General features: G+C 40.1%; 2 protein-coding genes across 2 annotated transcripts; both read left to right on the top strand.

The window, feature by feature from the left end:
- Positions 1–44: 44 nt before the first annotated feature.
- pnpt1 (polyribonucleotide nucleotidyltransferase 1, mitochondrial) lies at positions 45–8,801 on the top strand. The gene is made up of 28 exons (XM_069712280.1): positions 45–272; positions 400–460; positions 1,002–1,076; positions 1,157–1,262; positions 1,355–1,404; positions 1,532–1,595; positions 1,692–1,739; positions 2,197–2,310; positions 2,879–3,065; positions 3,301–3,352; positions 3,560–3,617; positions 3,711–3,807; positions 3,904–4,006; positions 4,263–4,333; positions 4,648–4,684; positions 4,777–4,843; positions 4,947–5,036; positions 5,190–5,243; positions 5,656–5,765; positions 5,899–5,970; positions 6,452–6,515; positions 6,613–6,696; positions 6,808–6,891; positions 7,037–7,143; positions 7,305–7,360; positions 7,498–7,576; positions 7,686–7,733; positions 7,827–8,801. Exons 1-28 carry the CDS (start codon positions 154–156, stop codon positions 7,980–7,982), a joined length of 2,313 nt encoding a protein of 770 aa, XP_069568381.1. The 5' UTR covers positions 45–153; the 3' UTR covers positions 7,983–8,801.
- Positions 8,802–10,293: 1,492 nt separating this feature from the next.
- LOC138628913 (serine/threonine-protein phosphatase 4 regulatory subunit 3) lies at positions 10,294–15,791 on the top strand. Its single transcript, XM_069712286.1, has 8 exons — positions 10,294–10,807; positions 11,400–11,455; positions 11,942–12,040; positions 12,168–12,791; positions 13,528–13,605; positions 13,994–14,110; positions 14,264–14,380; positions 15,438–15,791. Exons 1-8 carry the CDS (start codon positions 10,666–10,668, stop codon positions 15,645–15,647), a joined length of 1,443 nt encoding a protein of 480 aa, XP_069568387.1. The 5' UTR covers positions 10,294–10,665; the 3' UTR covers positions 15,648–15,791.
- The last annotated feature ends 493 nt before the right edge of the window (positions 15,792–16,284 follow it).

Here is a 16,284-nt window from a genome sequence, read left to right on the forward strand (position 1 = left end):
GTCACGGAACGTCATTCCGTAACACGTGATAAACTATCATGGAAGCCCCCACGCGCACATATACACCGTAAAGACACGGACGGTACGCAGACATCCTTTTTTTTATTATTATTATTTTTTATAATTGTTTGTTTTGTTTCGCGGTCTTTAAATATGAGATATTTGCTCAGACTGGGCCGCTCGTTTGCCCGCCTTCACGTCCGTTTGAGTCACCGGAGCGTTTACAGCAGCCACACGAACCCGCGGACGGTGGGAGTGGACCTGGGCGAGAAGTGAGTTTGACTTTCTCGGCCTCCGTTCTGCAGACAGCCGCTGGTTTCGGTCCACATGGTTGAACACGGTGAACACCTGCTGCGGGTCAGGATCTGAGACTCTGTGGTTTGTTGTTGTTTCTTGTAGGAAACTTGAAATCTCTTCAGGGAGGTTTGCCAGATTTGCTGATGGATCTGCTGTAGCACAGGTAAGTACAGGTACAGCGTAATGTGCAATGTTTCTCCAGAGGTGCTCTTCTTTCATCCACATTGTCGTTTTCTTTATTGCACTTTCCATACTTAACATTTTTATGTTGCTTCTTTTTATTTATTTTTTTAACCTTTTCCTTTAAGGCTCTAACTAAAAATATTTTACTTTATTTGTTATTCTCTTTACAATAAGATATATATATATATATAAAACAGCAAATCTCCCCTTTGGTGATGATGAAATCTGCAATATTCTGCTTTTTTTTCCTGCTATTTTTGCTTAAAAAAAAAGAAAAGAAAGTAGTTGCAGATTATTTTTTATGTCAATTGAGAAATCAATGAGTGTGTTATTCTTTTAGTTCCACTCATGTTGTATAGATTCTAAAGCCCTCTGATTTGTAAATCTTGGCTTTACATGATATGACTGTTAGGTATATCAGCAGCACTGCAACACGTTAGAAATGAATAGTATAATCTACCAAAATCAGTTGATATAGTGTAAAATACATTATCTGACGTATATCTTTTCCCCGCCTGTAGCTGGGAGAAACCTCTGTGATGGTGACCGCTGTGAGCAAAACCAAACCTTCTCCGTCTCAGTTCATGCCGCTTGTGGTACGTTCTCCAACAGTAAAACTTAAGAACGTGTGTATTGACTTTGTTGTTCATGTCAGAATATCCACTTTGACTGACAGGTGGACTACCGACAGAAGGCGGCTGCTGCAGGTCGAATCCCCACCAACTACCTGAGGCGAGAGCTGGGAACCACCGACAACGAGATCCTCACCAGCAGACTCATTGGTGAGTTAATGAGAGCGTGTGAACTTCCGCCGTCTCACATCTGTGTGCTGATGTTGTTCTGTAACTGACTGTCTCATGTCTCCGTCGCTCAGATCGGTCAATTAGGCCACTTTTCCCTGCCGGTTACTTTTATGACACTCAGGTCAGTTCAGTTTGAAACTGTTTTCACCATTTTGCTGTGATAGTGTTGCATTATTTATCTGAACAAAGAGGATATTAATTGGTATCTAGTCTAAAACTCTTTGTACGTCTGCTTATGTCTTCTGAAGATCCTTTGTAACCTGCTCGCGGTTGATGGTGTCAATGATCCAGATGTGCTGGCTATTAATGCAGGTAAATCTAAATCACAGCCACCATGTACTCCATAGAGCATCAGTTTTTTTTTTTTTTTTAAATCCTCGGATAAAATGATATTGTCTTTCATTATAGCTTCTGCTGCTCTGGCCCTGTCTGACATCCCCTGGAATGGACCCATAGGTGAGGAACGCAAATTTAGTTTTGATTTAACGACTTTATATCATAGTTTTCCCTTGTTTGATAGGTTTCAACCCCTGAAATATGAAAAAAAAATTTAAAAAATGTAACCCCTCAAGTCAAAGAACAATTTTAATATTTGCCCCTGAAAGAACGCCATCAAATTTAGTAACAGCTGTACACCTGTAAAAGGAAAAAACCTTGATCTTTCTGAACGAGAGACATTTGGGAGAATTTCTATTCATTATTTCTACTTACTCTCATCAACAGCACAGAGTGAGATTTGAAATATTCCAGAACAAATTTGAAGAGCATCCGACGTTATTGAACTTATTGAACTCGGCTGCAACTGCGACAAATTTGATGCTATAAAAATGAAGCACAACAAAGGCTCCGTCCATATTTCGTCATAGTTGCGCCAGGCAGTCTCTTCAGTGAGCGTGCCACCTTCCACTTACAGGTGCTGTGCGTGTGGGCATGTTAAACGGAGAGCTGCTGGTCAACCCCACCAGAGCACAGATGGCTTCCAGCAGCCTCAACATGATTGTGGCTGGAGCTCCCAGCAGTCAAGTGGGTAAGTCGACAATCACTGTAACACCTCCAGCAGAACATCTGCTGTTTGCAGCTGCTCAAAGTTTAGGTTTCAAGCCGAGCCGCTAAAGATTCTCCCAAAAACCTGCTGCTATGAACACCTTTAGAGGAATGGATGTTTATTGTACAAATTATTACAGAAGTGGGAAATGTAACTTTGATGTCTTATGTTGTAATAATTCTTCAAGAAGGGGAAAAAATTCAATTATTTACCGTGTAATGACACCATGAACTCTATCTAACAATATTTAGTATTATTATTTCTAAACCAGCCACTGAAATTGTTTTAAACCTTGTTGCCAGGCAGTTTAATCATGTGATGAGACTCATTATCCTGGTTTTATTGCATTTCTACTTCTTTCAGTCACAATATCATGTGGGATGATCAGCAAAGCTCAAGCATGCTCAGATATTCTGTAAATTGCTGAACTTTAGACGTCATCGTCCCAAATACGCTCAGCAGCTACAATTTTCAGCATCACAGGTTATTAATCAGCGTCTCTTCCTCTGCCTGTCTCACGATCGCATCATACATCTCTTGTGTCTGCCAGTGATGATCGAGGCGTCGGCTGAGAACGTGCTGCAGCAGGACTTCTGCCACGCGGTGAAGGTGGCAGTGAAACACACCACACAGATCATACTGGCCATCCAGCAGCTGGCGCGAGAGCAGAAGGTCACCAAGCGCACGCCGGTTAAGATGTTCTCGGCGCCGGCCGACATGGTGGAGCACGTTCGGAAGTAAGACCCCTAATTTTCTGTAAGTTAGGAGTGATGAAGGTGGTATGTGCGGGGAATAAAAGCAGCAAGCGCTGCCTTTAGATGTAATATCCAGAATAAAACAAAACAACTTTCAGGAATGGGAATTTACTTAATGAAGGGATATCTGAGCATAATTTTGAAAAACGAAGTGACAAAACTAGGATTCAAGTTGTTATAGATGTCGGTAGTGACCTTTTCTTCCCTTGTGTTTCAGAATATCTTCTGAGAGCATCTATGCTGTTTTCACTGACTACACTCACGATAAGGTAAAGTTATATGTGTTTCTTAGCTTTCTCTCTGTGCCTCCTGTAATCATTTTGATCCCATCTTAGTTAAGTATTCAGTTCTCTGACTCTGTTGTATATTTAATTTAAATTCAAATCGCCAAAGTTTCTCTTCTTTGTGTTAATGTATGAAGATGACCCTTTCTCTTCCTCAGTAACAGTAATAATCTTATCGTAATCTTCTCTTAGATTTCCAGGGATGAAGTGATCAACAAAATTCGACTAGAAACAGAAGTGGACCTAAAAGGTCTTTTCATGCTGCAATCCCCTTCACTAAGTCACATATTTACATTTCAATACAATCGGCTGAACGGTGTCGTTTGATGTCTTTCACGTGTAGAAAAGTTCCCCCAGGCTGAGCCCTTTGAAGTCATTGAATCCTTCAACACCGTGAGCAAAGAAATCTTCCGCAGTTTAGTGCTTAATGAGTACAAGAGGTGAGCACAGTCTGTGGTGAATGTCTATTCTCCTGACGCACCATTTGGGTTTATGAATGAAGCAAAGACTCCTTGTTTTCTTCTTCGTGTGTTCAGGTGTGACGGGAGGGAGCTGACTGCTTTGAGGAACATTTCTTGCGACGTCGACCTCTTTAAGCCTCTTCACGGCTCGGCTCTGTTTCAGAGAGGACAAACGCAGGTATGAAAAGAGCATAACGCCGAAGTATCAAACGTTAACTCGAAAAATGAGTTTTGTAAAAGAGGACGTCACCGTAGTCGATGTTCTTTCATAGACAGATGTTTGATGCTGTTTTCTACAACTCTAAAAGACAAAATATTGCAGGGTGGAGGAAGACAGCTGACTCTTTCATTCCATAGTCAAGATACAGTACATGTCTGTTGCATTAAAATGTTTGTTACAGTGTTTTAACCTCATTCTCCTTTACTTCCTGTAGGTGCTGTGCGGCGTCACATTTGATTCCCTGGAGTCCAGTATCAAAGCAGATATTATCACCACAGCTTTAAGGTAAAGTTCAATTGTTTATGTTTTTGTAGAGGCTGTGTTCAATAATCATGATAATACTCATCACTGTAAATGTGCCGGTGTTTCAACCTTTGATCTTCGGCAATATGTTAAGTTTAAACATGTGAAATCAGAGCAGGAGAAAAACTGTTCTTTATACTGTTGACATTATAATATAATCTTGACTACTTTCCTGTCAAATATGAATACGATGGCTCTCAGAGAACTGTCCTTTTTGGCAAACTCAGCCTAAATTATATGAAGACAACTCAATAAAACAGTTTAACACAGGTCTTCTACTCATTTTCTTTCTGCAGTGGCATCAAAGACAAAAACTTCATGCTTCATTATGAAGTGAGTAAAATCCTGTTGTAATTTTTGTAAATGTTTTTTTTAATTATTATTAGATGTGTGACTCCGACTCTAACGTCCGCCTTTATTTTCAGTTCCCTCCATATGCAACCAATGAGATTGGAAAGATGGGAGGCCTCAACAGGAGAGAGCTCGGACACGGTTTGTTTACATCTTCCATCCTCTGCTTGTATCCAGTCTGTCGGCTGCTGCTTCCCCTCAAGAGACTTTTTTTCAAACGGCCTTTTTGTTTGTTTATTTGCAGGAGCTCTGGCTGAGAAGTCTCTGAGACCAGTCATTCCTAAAGACTTCCCTTTCACCATCAGGGTCACAGCTGAGGTGCTGGAGTCCAACGGTGAGTCGAGCGATGCAGTTTTTAATGTGGAAAAACTGGAAATGTGTCCATTGTCTGAGACAGAAACTTGACGTTACGTCATGTCTGATTGCATTTTGCTCTTTTTTTTCTTTTTCTTCCCTTAATTATTATCACCTCTTTACCTCCTCTCAGGATCCTCTTCAATGGCTTCAGCATGTGGAGGCAGCCTTGCTCTTATGGATGCAGGTACTCGAGTTGGAATTAAATGATCCTTTTTTGATAAAACAGTCAATACTATAGTGGATTGAAAAACGTACATTTTCAGAAGTACCGAGTAAAAATCATGTGTTTTCCAATTGAAATTTGAAAGCTATTTTATTAGTAAATTTAATGACATTTTCAGGGTTGGCATTAGCAATATAAGGCTTCTGTCCATTTCACAAATACTCAACAAACCATAAAACTAAAAATTGCAAATAATATTTACATATTATATCAAAAAGGCATTTTGATCACTTCCTATGATGAAAGTTAAACCAAAGAGACATAACTATTTAAAGACTGGTAGCTGAGACTGGATAGATGTTTTTGCTTCAGTGTTTCTATCAACATAATGATATTTGATGTGATAATATGAAGCTAATGTGTCTGTTGGCAGGTGTGCCCATCTCTTCTGCTGTGGCGGGTGTAGCCATCGGCCTCATCTCCAAGGCCAAACCAGAGACACCTGCTGAGATAGAAGACTACAGATTACTAACAGATATTCTGGTAAATACTGTACATCTGTGACTTATTGATTACCAATTGTTTATTAATAAAGGTAAAAGAAAGAGTGTATTTAAATCCTCTCCTGTTTAATTATGAGATGTTGGTTATGAGCTAAAAGTTCTTTTCTTTAAAGGGAATAGAGGATTACCTTGGAGACATGGATTTTAAATTGGCAGGAACAAACAAGGGTATCACTGCTTTACAGGTACGGTGTGTCTTTATGTCTCTGTGACTTGAAAGGGATGAAAATGAAATGAATATTCCTGAAAAGATTTCATTTTTAAGGAAATACTCCATCTGTTAGTGTTTCAGTGTAAATGTATTTTATTCTGTGTTGTGTAAAACATTCAAGAAGAGACCAGTACAGATTTAGTGTTTTAATTGAATTTAGTCTTTGTGGTAAATACATTTAGGCTTACTTTCTTTATTATAATAAACTAACACAACTCTGTGTTGAATCATTGTGACAACCAGCCAAACTGGACGCAGCTTGGAAAACAACATTGTTTGGCTTGAAAGACTGTTTGTCAATGATTAAATCTCAAAGATTTCTAAATTGTCCATGTCCTTCATGGTCTGTCTGCCAAAGATGAGTGGTGGTTTGTGCTTGACTGGTGCTAACAGGAAATCAGTCATATCTCAATACTCACTGCAGTTTCTTTCCTCACCTTATATTCAACCTGCAGGCTGATGTGAAGATCCCCGGGCTGCCTCTGAGGATCGTCATGGAGGCGATCCAACAGGCCACAGGTAATCCAAGGACGTAATATTTTACACTCGAGATTAAAAGGACTGCATTTTGTGGTGGTTTGATGGCCTTTGTTTTATTGTTTTTTTTATATTTCAGTGGCAAAGAGGGAAATCTTGGGCATCATGAACAAATGTATCGTAAAACCCAGAGAGAGCCGGAAAGAGAACGGACCTGTTGTTGGTAGGTTTTGTGTTTAAATATAGGTAAATATTTGTATTTAAAGAAGGAAGGGATATCTTCGGACCCTTGTGAACATGTTGTGTTCTGATGCGAGTTTAATTCTGTGTGCAGAAAATGTGCGGGTGCCGGTGTCGAGGCGAGCTCGCTTCGTCGGTCCGGGAGGTTACAACCTTCGCAGGCTTCAAGCTCAAACAGGTGATGTTCAAGTCTGAATCAAGCAGGCAACCTCACCTGTGACGTCTTTGTCGATGATATGTGGGGTTGAACAGGAAGCACAGTCTCTTCTGCACGACACAAACTGTCGAGGAGAACGTAGACACTTTATATTTTCATTCCTCAGGTGTGACAATAAGTCAGGTGGACGAGGAGACGTTTTCTGTGTTCGCTCCGACGCCAGGAGCCATGAACGAAGCCCAGGAATTCATCAGTGAGATCTGCAAAGATGACGTGAGTCTCCACCACTTAAAGGGTTCACTGCTCTTCACTCTTTATCTCATCACAAATGATCATGAATGAGTAAATTTATGAAATACCAACGTATAGGATAAATATATTCATACAGTACATGCATAAACGTCAATCTGTATTTCTGTGTTTTCGTTTTGCAGCAGGAACTGCAGCTGGAGTTTGGTGCCATCTACACCGCCACCATCACAGAAATAAGGTAAGCTAATATATCACATTACTTACTTATAAACATGATCTAATTATCATTTCACAACACTGATAAATAGATCTATATATGAATAAGACCTTTTAGCCTTCATACAGTTCCTCTGGGCTTTTCCTCCTCTGATTCAGGGACATTGGTGTGATGGTGAAACTTTACCCCAACATGAGTGCCGTCCTGCTGCACAACTCGCAGCTGGACCACAAACGGGTCAGTAGATGTTCCTCCCTACACTGTGTCCATGTTTTTATGAGTGTTTGACAATACATAGTAGAACATCTCCACCCAAAGATCACTGCTTTATATTTTCCTCTTTCAGATCAAACACCCAAGTGCTCTGGGTTTAGAGGTGGGACAGGAGATACAGGTATGTGTCTGTGAGTGCAGACGGTGTTGTCAGAAGTAGCCTCCTGTGTTCACATTCGGAGCTGCTTGCCTCTAAATGGTGTTCTGCCAACAGGTCAAGTACTTTGGGCGGGACCCAACAGACGGCAGAATGAGGCTTTCGCGGAAGGTGCTCCAGTCTCCCGCTGCAACTGTCGTCAAGATGCTGAGTGACAAACAGAGCATCTCCATGGGTTTAAGCAACAGCCACACAAACAGCACCGAATCGTGACATGACATAACATGACACCACACAGGTCTAAGTTTTGGTTTCGGAAAGCAGATTGAAACTGAAAACATTTTTCTACAAAGGAGTCGTGCTGTGAAATCTGCCAAAACCAAAAGCATCAGATCTGGTCATGACAAAAAAAACATACATGAGGAAGGTTACTCGGCTCGGTGAGTGTGGAAGTGACAAATCACAGAGTCCTGCTCGCGTTGTGCCTCGGAAACTCTGCACAAACTGAGAGACGGATGATAATGAAGAGGAAGCCAACATGTTTAAACATTGTACATGTGTTGTATTTTTATGTGTCCTTTTTGATTTCTGACTGCATCAAGCAGTCAAGGATTGTTTTTTCTTTTGGTTTCTGTCATCACAGCACAACATGTGTGATAATACTGCATCTTGTGCTATGAAGCGTCCATATTCAGGATCTGTTGTAGCAGTGTGTCTCTATGCTGCCAGGAGCAAGATCAGAAGTGCACAAGAGAAGTGTTATTATTATTTTTTTTTCCTTTGTAGTGTTGCACTTATAGTATATGTGTCATCTGTAAATAAAGCAAGTGCTTATTGCTTTATGGTGTAAGATTCACAACTGTTTCTTCAAAGCAAAATGTGCACACATAAAGAACAACTTGACTCTAGTACAATGTTTAAATGCCATATTTTGTTCAAAAATGTCAACAAAGAATTGAACTTTAAACAAATTGTACGCATATGTACAAATAAAAAATTGATTAAAACAAGGATAGGATGAAGAATAAAGGAAATACAATTAAATATAGTCCTACATTTATTGAAAAACAATAAATTAAAGATGAGATAGTTTTCAGTTGTACCTGTTTTTTTTTTTTTTTTTTGCTGGGAAACCTGAACGTTGGGGCCCCTTTTAGCAACCAGTGTCCATTCAGTGCTCCACAATTTAAAGTTTTCAGACATCTTCCATCCGCCCTGGAGCAGACAATTGGGGGCGGGGGGGCAATCAATAGGACCTCCTCACCAGTCATGTTCCAAGAAGACTACTGCTTCACACTGGCAGGGTTCAGCCAGTGGGCTCCTAAAAAAAACAATCTAATGAGACGTGCAGGGTCTGAGACTCAGGAAAGAGGGAAATACTCATGTTAGGAGCTGCTGTGTCACACCCTATCCAGATCTGGTGCCTTATTAATGTTTTATATGATAGAACATGGAAGTGTTTTTCTTGTGGAACTGTAACTGCATTTAGCGCTCTGAATTTAAACCCTAACTCTCTGTACAACACCAAATATAATTCAGGAAATATGCACCAAATTACATTTCATTGATGCAGACAATTTCATGTGCATTGAGAATTTATAGAGGCTGGGGAATTTGGAGATGCTGTCCAATACTGTGTGAAACATGATTAGCTGATTTAAGACTCACCCTGGGCTACTTTGGGCAGAGAAGGTTGCGTGTAAGCCTTGCAGAGCTTACTGCAGCATGGGGTGTCTTTTTTTTTTTTTTTTATAGGCTTGAGACATATTTTTATTTTATTTGTTTTTTGTGTGTATAGTCTGCATGTGTTTAATTCATTGCTCTTATTTTATTTTTTTCTAAAATAATTATTTTTTATCTACCTTATTTCCTATATTTCATAAGTATTTGTAAATTTGTTCATATTATGTACACTTTTTTTGTTTTGTCTTCTCTATGCTGCTGTGACAAGTACATTTCCCCACTGTGGGATTAATAAAGTCTAATCTAATCTAAATCTAATATCAAAATAGATTCTCAATATTTGTACAAAAAAAAAAACATTTATGCATCTGTTTGGCTTATGTCCCATTGTGAAGTGTTGTAAAATGCTTAATGTAAAACTATCTGTTCCTGATCTATATATACAAAAAAAAGAAAAGTGAATAATTGTTATTTTTCTATTTTAATTATTTCAAACAATTTATTATGTTATGTTGCAAAGACACGTTGGTTTTAAGATATAATTTTGTATTGTAATTACCATGAATTAAAATGTAACTAAATAATAAGCATCTGTTTTAATTACATCCGTTCATCATGTCTACATGTATATACTATGCATTTTATATTTATATTTAATATTTTTTACTGCTATTTTATTGCTTTTCTATGATTCTATTATTATCTTATTGCTTCTGTATGCTGCTGTAGCGACAAAATTTCCCCTCGGGGATTAATAAAGCAACTACCTAACCTACATCTGCAGGTAGCTGCTGCTACTGCTGCTGCTGCTGCTATCACTTTCCTCGCCCATAGAGGGCGCGCTGAGCTGCTGGCGCTGCGGGTCTGCCATTGGACGATACCGCCCGGAGGAGGAGACCCCGCGGCGGTTCGCGCTTGATTGACGTCGAAGAAGAAAAAGAACACAAGATCGGATTACAAGATGGCGGTCTGTGGACGTTAGCAAAGGAGGCCGTTGGAGTTGTAGTGTTCTCTGTGGATTTTTTTTTTTTTTTTTTTTTTTTAAATATATATATATATATATATATACACTGTTAAATATCAGGCCTCCTCGTTGAACCTGTCCCACGTCGCGAACGTAATGTGTTTACGAAATAGTGGACGTCCATGTTGTTGTTTTTTTATAACATGCGGGTGGAAACTTAAGTTTGGAGGAGAACGCTAAGACGGGGGTGGAGGCGATAGCTCCGTTAGCGGCCGGCTAGCCCGCTGAGCTCCCGACTCGATAAAAACCATGTCGGACACTCGGCGGCGAGTTAAAGTCTACACGTTGAATGAAGACCGGCAGTGGGACGACCGGGGCACCGGACACGTTACGTCTACGTTTGTTGAACGTCTGAGGGGGATCTCGTTGTTGGTTCGGGCCGAGTCGGACGGTGAGTTAGCTCGTTAGCTTAGCCGCGGGTGCGTTACGACGGCTAGTATTAGCATGCTAACGTTAGCCGACGTTTCAAGTTGGGCTCTTCTGCTTTGGTTAATTCAGGAGACTCTTTTTTTTTTTTTTATTTATTTCTTAACACGTATATTCAACGCTTCAAACCGTCGATTTCAAACTGTCGGGACACGCAGCGTTGTAATAAAATGTAGTTTATTGAATACGTGCTGCTAGCAGACTGACGACGTGACGTCAGTAGCATGGGGGCCCTCAAAGTCTAGTTTTCAACGTACAAACTTGACATTGCTCTTTTTTTTTATAGTGAGATCTTACTTTCTCATACCCAGATCACATAACATTAATAGTATTTGATTAGGATAGCAGTAAATCCCAACTTTGATTTTATGCAACATTGTTTTATTCAGTTTTTTTGTTTTTGCATGTATCTATCTGCATATCGCAATGTAGATTAATTGTTATTTATCCCTCAATGATTGGTGGTAGTTTGTTTACCCCTCCTCCTCCTCCTCCTCCTCCTCACTGGCTCAAAAGTTAGTTACGAAGTTAATTTACACTCATCTCTTGTGTTTCAGGATCGCTATTGTTGGAGTCGAAGATAAGCCCGAATACTGCATATCAGAAACAACAGGTATGTATTGATTAGTTATAAAATGCATACACGTGCAAACTGATTGATTAAGCACTGGTTTGAGACTTGTTGCTGGACAAACATGACGGGCACACCATTGGATCTACTGTCTGGTCCAGTTGCAAACCTAGGAAAGGATTAAGCGGCAGGTGACACTGACTGATTATAATTGCATCATTTTAACAGTCAATATTAAATGATGATGCAAAAAAAAAAAAAAAAGAACTGGGCTAAATGTTTTCCTTGTATATTGTAGACGTAACAATCACATTAATCAATTTTAAAGTGATTATTTCCAGGTTAATGTATACATTCACAGGCATGAGAGCTTGGATGCGCTCATAGGTGAGACCTCACTACTTTGAAGCATGTCTTCAGTATGTAACCTTTGTGTGGGGCTGAATGCAACCATGCGCGTGCACCCAGTAGATGAGATGAGCGTCTCTTTGCGTCTAGTTTTATGTTGTTTTTTTCTTTTCCTTTCAGGACACACTGATCGTCTGGTCAGAAGCAGATAACTATGACCTCGCCCTAAGTTTTCAGGAGAAGGCTGGCTGCGATGAGATCTGGGAAAAGATTTGCCAGGTAATGTCAAACCCACAAACTGGTGGTGCTGCCATTTTATTGACCCTACCACAAGGGGCAACAGGCAGTTAACTGGTACTTCTAGCTTGAATATTGATTTAATAACTACCAACAATGTATTGCTTAGGTTCAAGGTAAGGACCCCGCTCTGGACATCACCCAGGACCCCATCGATGAGTCAGAGGAGGAGCGCTTTGAGGAGATTCCAGAGACAAGCCACCTGGTGGAACTCCCCCCTTGTGAGCTAAGCAGACTGGAGGAAATCGCTGACCTGGTTACCTCGGTCCTGTCTTCGCCCATCCGGAGGGAAAAACTTGCCCTGGCCCTGATGAGCGAGGGCTACATCAAGAAACTCCTGGGTCTCTTCAGAGTATGTGAGAACCTGGACAACAGGGAAGGCCTACATCACCTCTATGAGATTGTCCGGGGTGTGTTGTTCCTCAACAAAGCGGCCCTCTTTGAGGTGATGTTCTCTGACGACTGTATCATGGATGTGGTCGGTTGCCTTGAGTATGACCCAGCTCTGGTTCAGCCGAAAAGACATCGGGAATTCTTGACCAAGACGGCAAAGTTTAAGGAGGTGATCCCCATCACGGACTCTGAGCTGCGGCAGAAGATCCACCAGACCTACCGGGTGCAGTACATCCAGGACATCATCCTGCCCACACCATCGGTCTTTGAAGAGAACTTCCTGTCCACACTCACGTCCTTTATCTTCTTCAACAAAGTGGAGATTGTCAGTATGCTGCAGGTAAGGAGCCAAACCAGATTATTTAGAAGGTACACTTATCAGCAAACCTTTGTCTAATGAATTTTCCTGACCAGGTTTCATTGTTAGTGGGTTCCAGTTTTTGGTCAGCCAGTTTTTTCTTAAATAAACAAAATAAATCATACTTGATGATAAATGAGTAGCTGACTTTCCTCTCCCCAAATGTATTGATTTTTATTGGGAAATATGAAATGTCAAATCATGTGGAAATCTCAAATGTAAATTCCAAACAGATTTAAATGTTTAAGGATTATAGTGATCTGCCAGTATAAACAATGTATATGGCCAAACAAAAGACTTAAGTTTGTGTTTGTCCACAAGTGAAAGATCTGTGTGTCTGTTCTTTAAAAAGTTTATTGACCAATTAAGAACATCTTTGAAAGGTTAATCAGTGAATGTGTTACGATCAATTGTAATGCTTGTAAATGGATTTTAATCTAGAACTGATGTGATGCATGTGTTGTACCACACTATTCTTTTCTTGATGTACACAGTACTTGGCAGTCCAAATGTCTGTATTTGTGTGTACGTCTCTTATGAATCACTGGTTGATCTGTGTTGTTGGAATAATTCTTTTGATTTTTGTAGCAGCAAAACTTGAATACAGACTGAGACTAAAGATTAGGTTTTTTTTATTCCTCTTTTGTTTGTCTTCATATTTTGGTCTATTATGTCTTCATAGTTATGATTGTCTAACCCTGTTTTGACTGTGCCGCAGGAGGATGAGAAGTTCCTAACCGAGGTCTTTGCACAGCTCACAGACGAAGCCACAGAGGACAGTAAAAGGAGAGAGCTTGTAAGTCAGATAATTATAAAAATCTCCATGCAGATGTTGTGGTAGCATTTTTTTCTGGCAAAATGGAAAGGTCTGACGCTTTTGTGAAGTTGATTTTCCATTGCTGTGAGAGTGAAATGGTTTTGTTGTATGAATTGATTCTATTGTATGTGGTCATATGGTTCAAATATTCACTGACTTTTCAGCAGGAGTTTCTGTTCTGATTTTGTTGTGAATCAACTCAGTCTGTTGGCTTGTTTTACAACACCTTTGACAACATTCTTCATTGAACATTTACAAACTTACATTTATTGGTCCATACATGCAGTTGTCATTTATTCAACTTTAAAAAAAAAAAGCTTAAAAAAACTGACCGATCTGTTCTTTTGTTTTTCTCTCTGCTTCCCAGGTGAACTTTGTCAAGGAATTTTGTGCATTTTCACAAACGTTGCAGCCGCAAAACAGGGACGCTTTCTTCAAAACTCTGGCGAATCTAGGCATTTTACCTGCTCTTGAAATAGTCATGGTACGTTCCTGTAATTGCATGAATGCCAACTTCTAAGTTGGTTGTAATAAAACACTTCTTTGGTTTAACACGCCTTTCTTGTTGTGTCATGAATGCTAAATTGTGTGTATAATTGTCCCTCTGTGTTGTCAACTGGGTTTTTCTCCTGTTCAGGGAATGGATGACCTGCATGTGAGGGCAGCAGCTACCGACATCTTCTCTTACCTGGTGGAATTCAGCCCCTCCATGGTCAGGGAGTTTGTCATGCAGGAGCCACAGCAGACAGACGACGTAAGCATCTAAACATCACCATAAACATGCAAGCTTGCGCTTTTGAGATACGAGGCCGTAGTTTTTTAAACCAGGATTCAATTTATGAAACTCCATATTTAATGAAATTGTGTATAGCACGGGTTGGTCTATACTTGTGCTGCTGCATGATACATACCTTTCTATCAAGTCCCTAATGCTGGTTTTTATGTCATTGCTGTATTAATTTTGAACACTTTTTTTTTTTTTTTTTTTTTAGCATAAATGAATTTTAGAGCAGTACTCCTCCCTGTGCTCTTCATAATTGAAGTGAACCCTAAATATTTGATTGTGATGGTTATGCTGCATGAATGTGAGCAGTTTGCTTTACTGCAGTCTCGTGTGTGTCTGATGGGAAATAAAAAGTAGATGGACAAGAGACCCACAACTGGCAGGGAAACAGTGGAAAATGTCTTGAAAGAATTTCTGGATCGGAAGAAGCCCCCACGAACTAAATTAGCTACATTTAGGAACAATCATGTCTTGTATCTGAAGCAGTAATTCAACAGTTTGTTTTTAATAAGCTTGATGTCAAACATCTGTCTGACATTTGTAGCTCATTTGATGACTCACCCAATCACTGGTTTCAGCTTTGATTTTACTGTAGGTGTTTCCTGTTCAGTGGGAAAAGCCATTAGTCATTGCAACACACAGTCACTATTCCTCAACCATTGAGACATGATGGAATGTAACATGTATGTATGTATGTATGTATGGCACACAGACATGTATTATTATCATCATAATCAACATTTTGATCACTGACAGACAGCTTGCTGAGCTTGTTTAGAAGTGGAGTTGATCCACTAGTTTTTTATTAAGGCCTGGTTTTTACTGCTTTCACTTCTATACCCAAAAGATAAGGTTCAGGCAGTTGTTCAGGGAATCCACGTTCTTTGAAATAATGCTTTTTCCAGTACGATTAGGTTTCCTTTCATGTGTCATGCAAAGTTTTTGTTAATTTTTTGTTCAATCTGAATGCACCATTGGACCAAAACTGCATTGTGTTGACTGTATTTTCTCTTTGTATATGTTCCAGGATGTTCTGCTGATTAATGTCGTGATCAAGCAGATGATTTGCGACTCTGACCCAGAGTTAGGAGGGGCTGTCCAGCTGATGGGTCTTCTCAGGACACTCATTGACCCCGAGAACATGCTGGCTTCCACCAATGTAAGCATAACCAACTCGGTTGGTGCTGATTTCCCAAATGCATTGATTTATTTATTTTCAATCAGCGATCTTTGTTGATCTGCATAATTGACTGCTGCTTATTTTGAAGTAACCTGTTTGTGCTTTATTTTTGCATTGTGCAGTCTAACAAAGCCCATATCTCCGTTGCCCACATGCCTGCTGCCACTGCTTGATTTTTGCCACCGTGTGTTTGTACACTGGGTTCATGTCGGGAGAATCCTACAGATTATCACTCGACCTGTGTAGAGAACAACAAAGAAGTCAGACACAGAATCTTACTTTGTACAAAGGGCACCCTGCACAGCGCACACACGTCGCTATGACAGAGTCGCGCTGAACAGTTCCTTCTTCCTTTATTTATAGCAGAAGCTTATGTACAACATAGCTGAGCAGGGGCAGTCCCTGTTCATGGGAAAGTGATAACAGTTTGTAAGGAGGAATACAAAACAACGGTCTGTTGTGCGCAGGTGGGGGAGGCCGGAACTAACTATTCCAGCCTTGGAGATTGTGGGTTTGCTTCTCACGTTAGTTTGTGAGTAACAGAACAATTTTCTCCTAACATTCCCTCCTGTTGTTACTCAGAAACATATGTACAATATAAACATGTATGACCTTTCATCTTTAATATTACATTCAGGCTTGTAACCAGTCCTATCGGCTTTCGGTTACACCTTCATCATTATTTCAGCAGATT

This window comes from Brachyistius frenatus, unplaced genomic scaffold, assembly GCF_029030835.1.
Source record: "Brachyistius frenatus isolate BFR_SWC_R1_liver_20210118 unplaced genomic scaffold, ASM2903083v1 Contig_108, whole genome shotgun sequence".
Classification (NCBI taxonomy): Eukaryota; Metazoa; Chordata; class Actinopteri; family Embiotocidae; genus Brachyistius; species Brachyistius frenatus.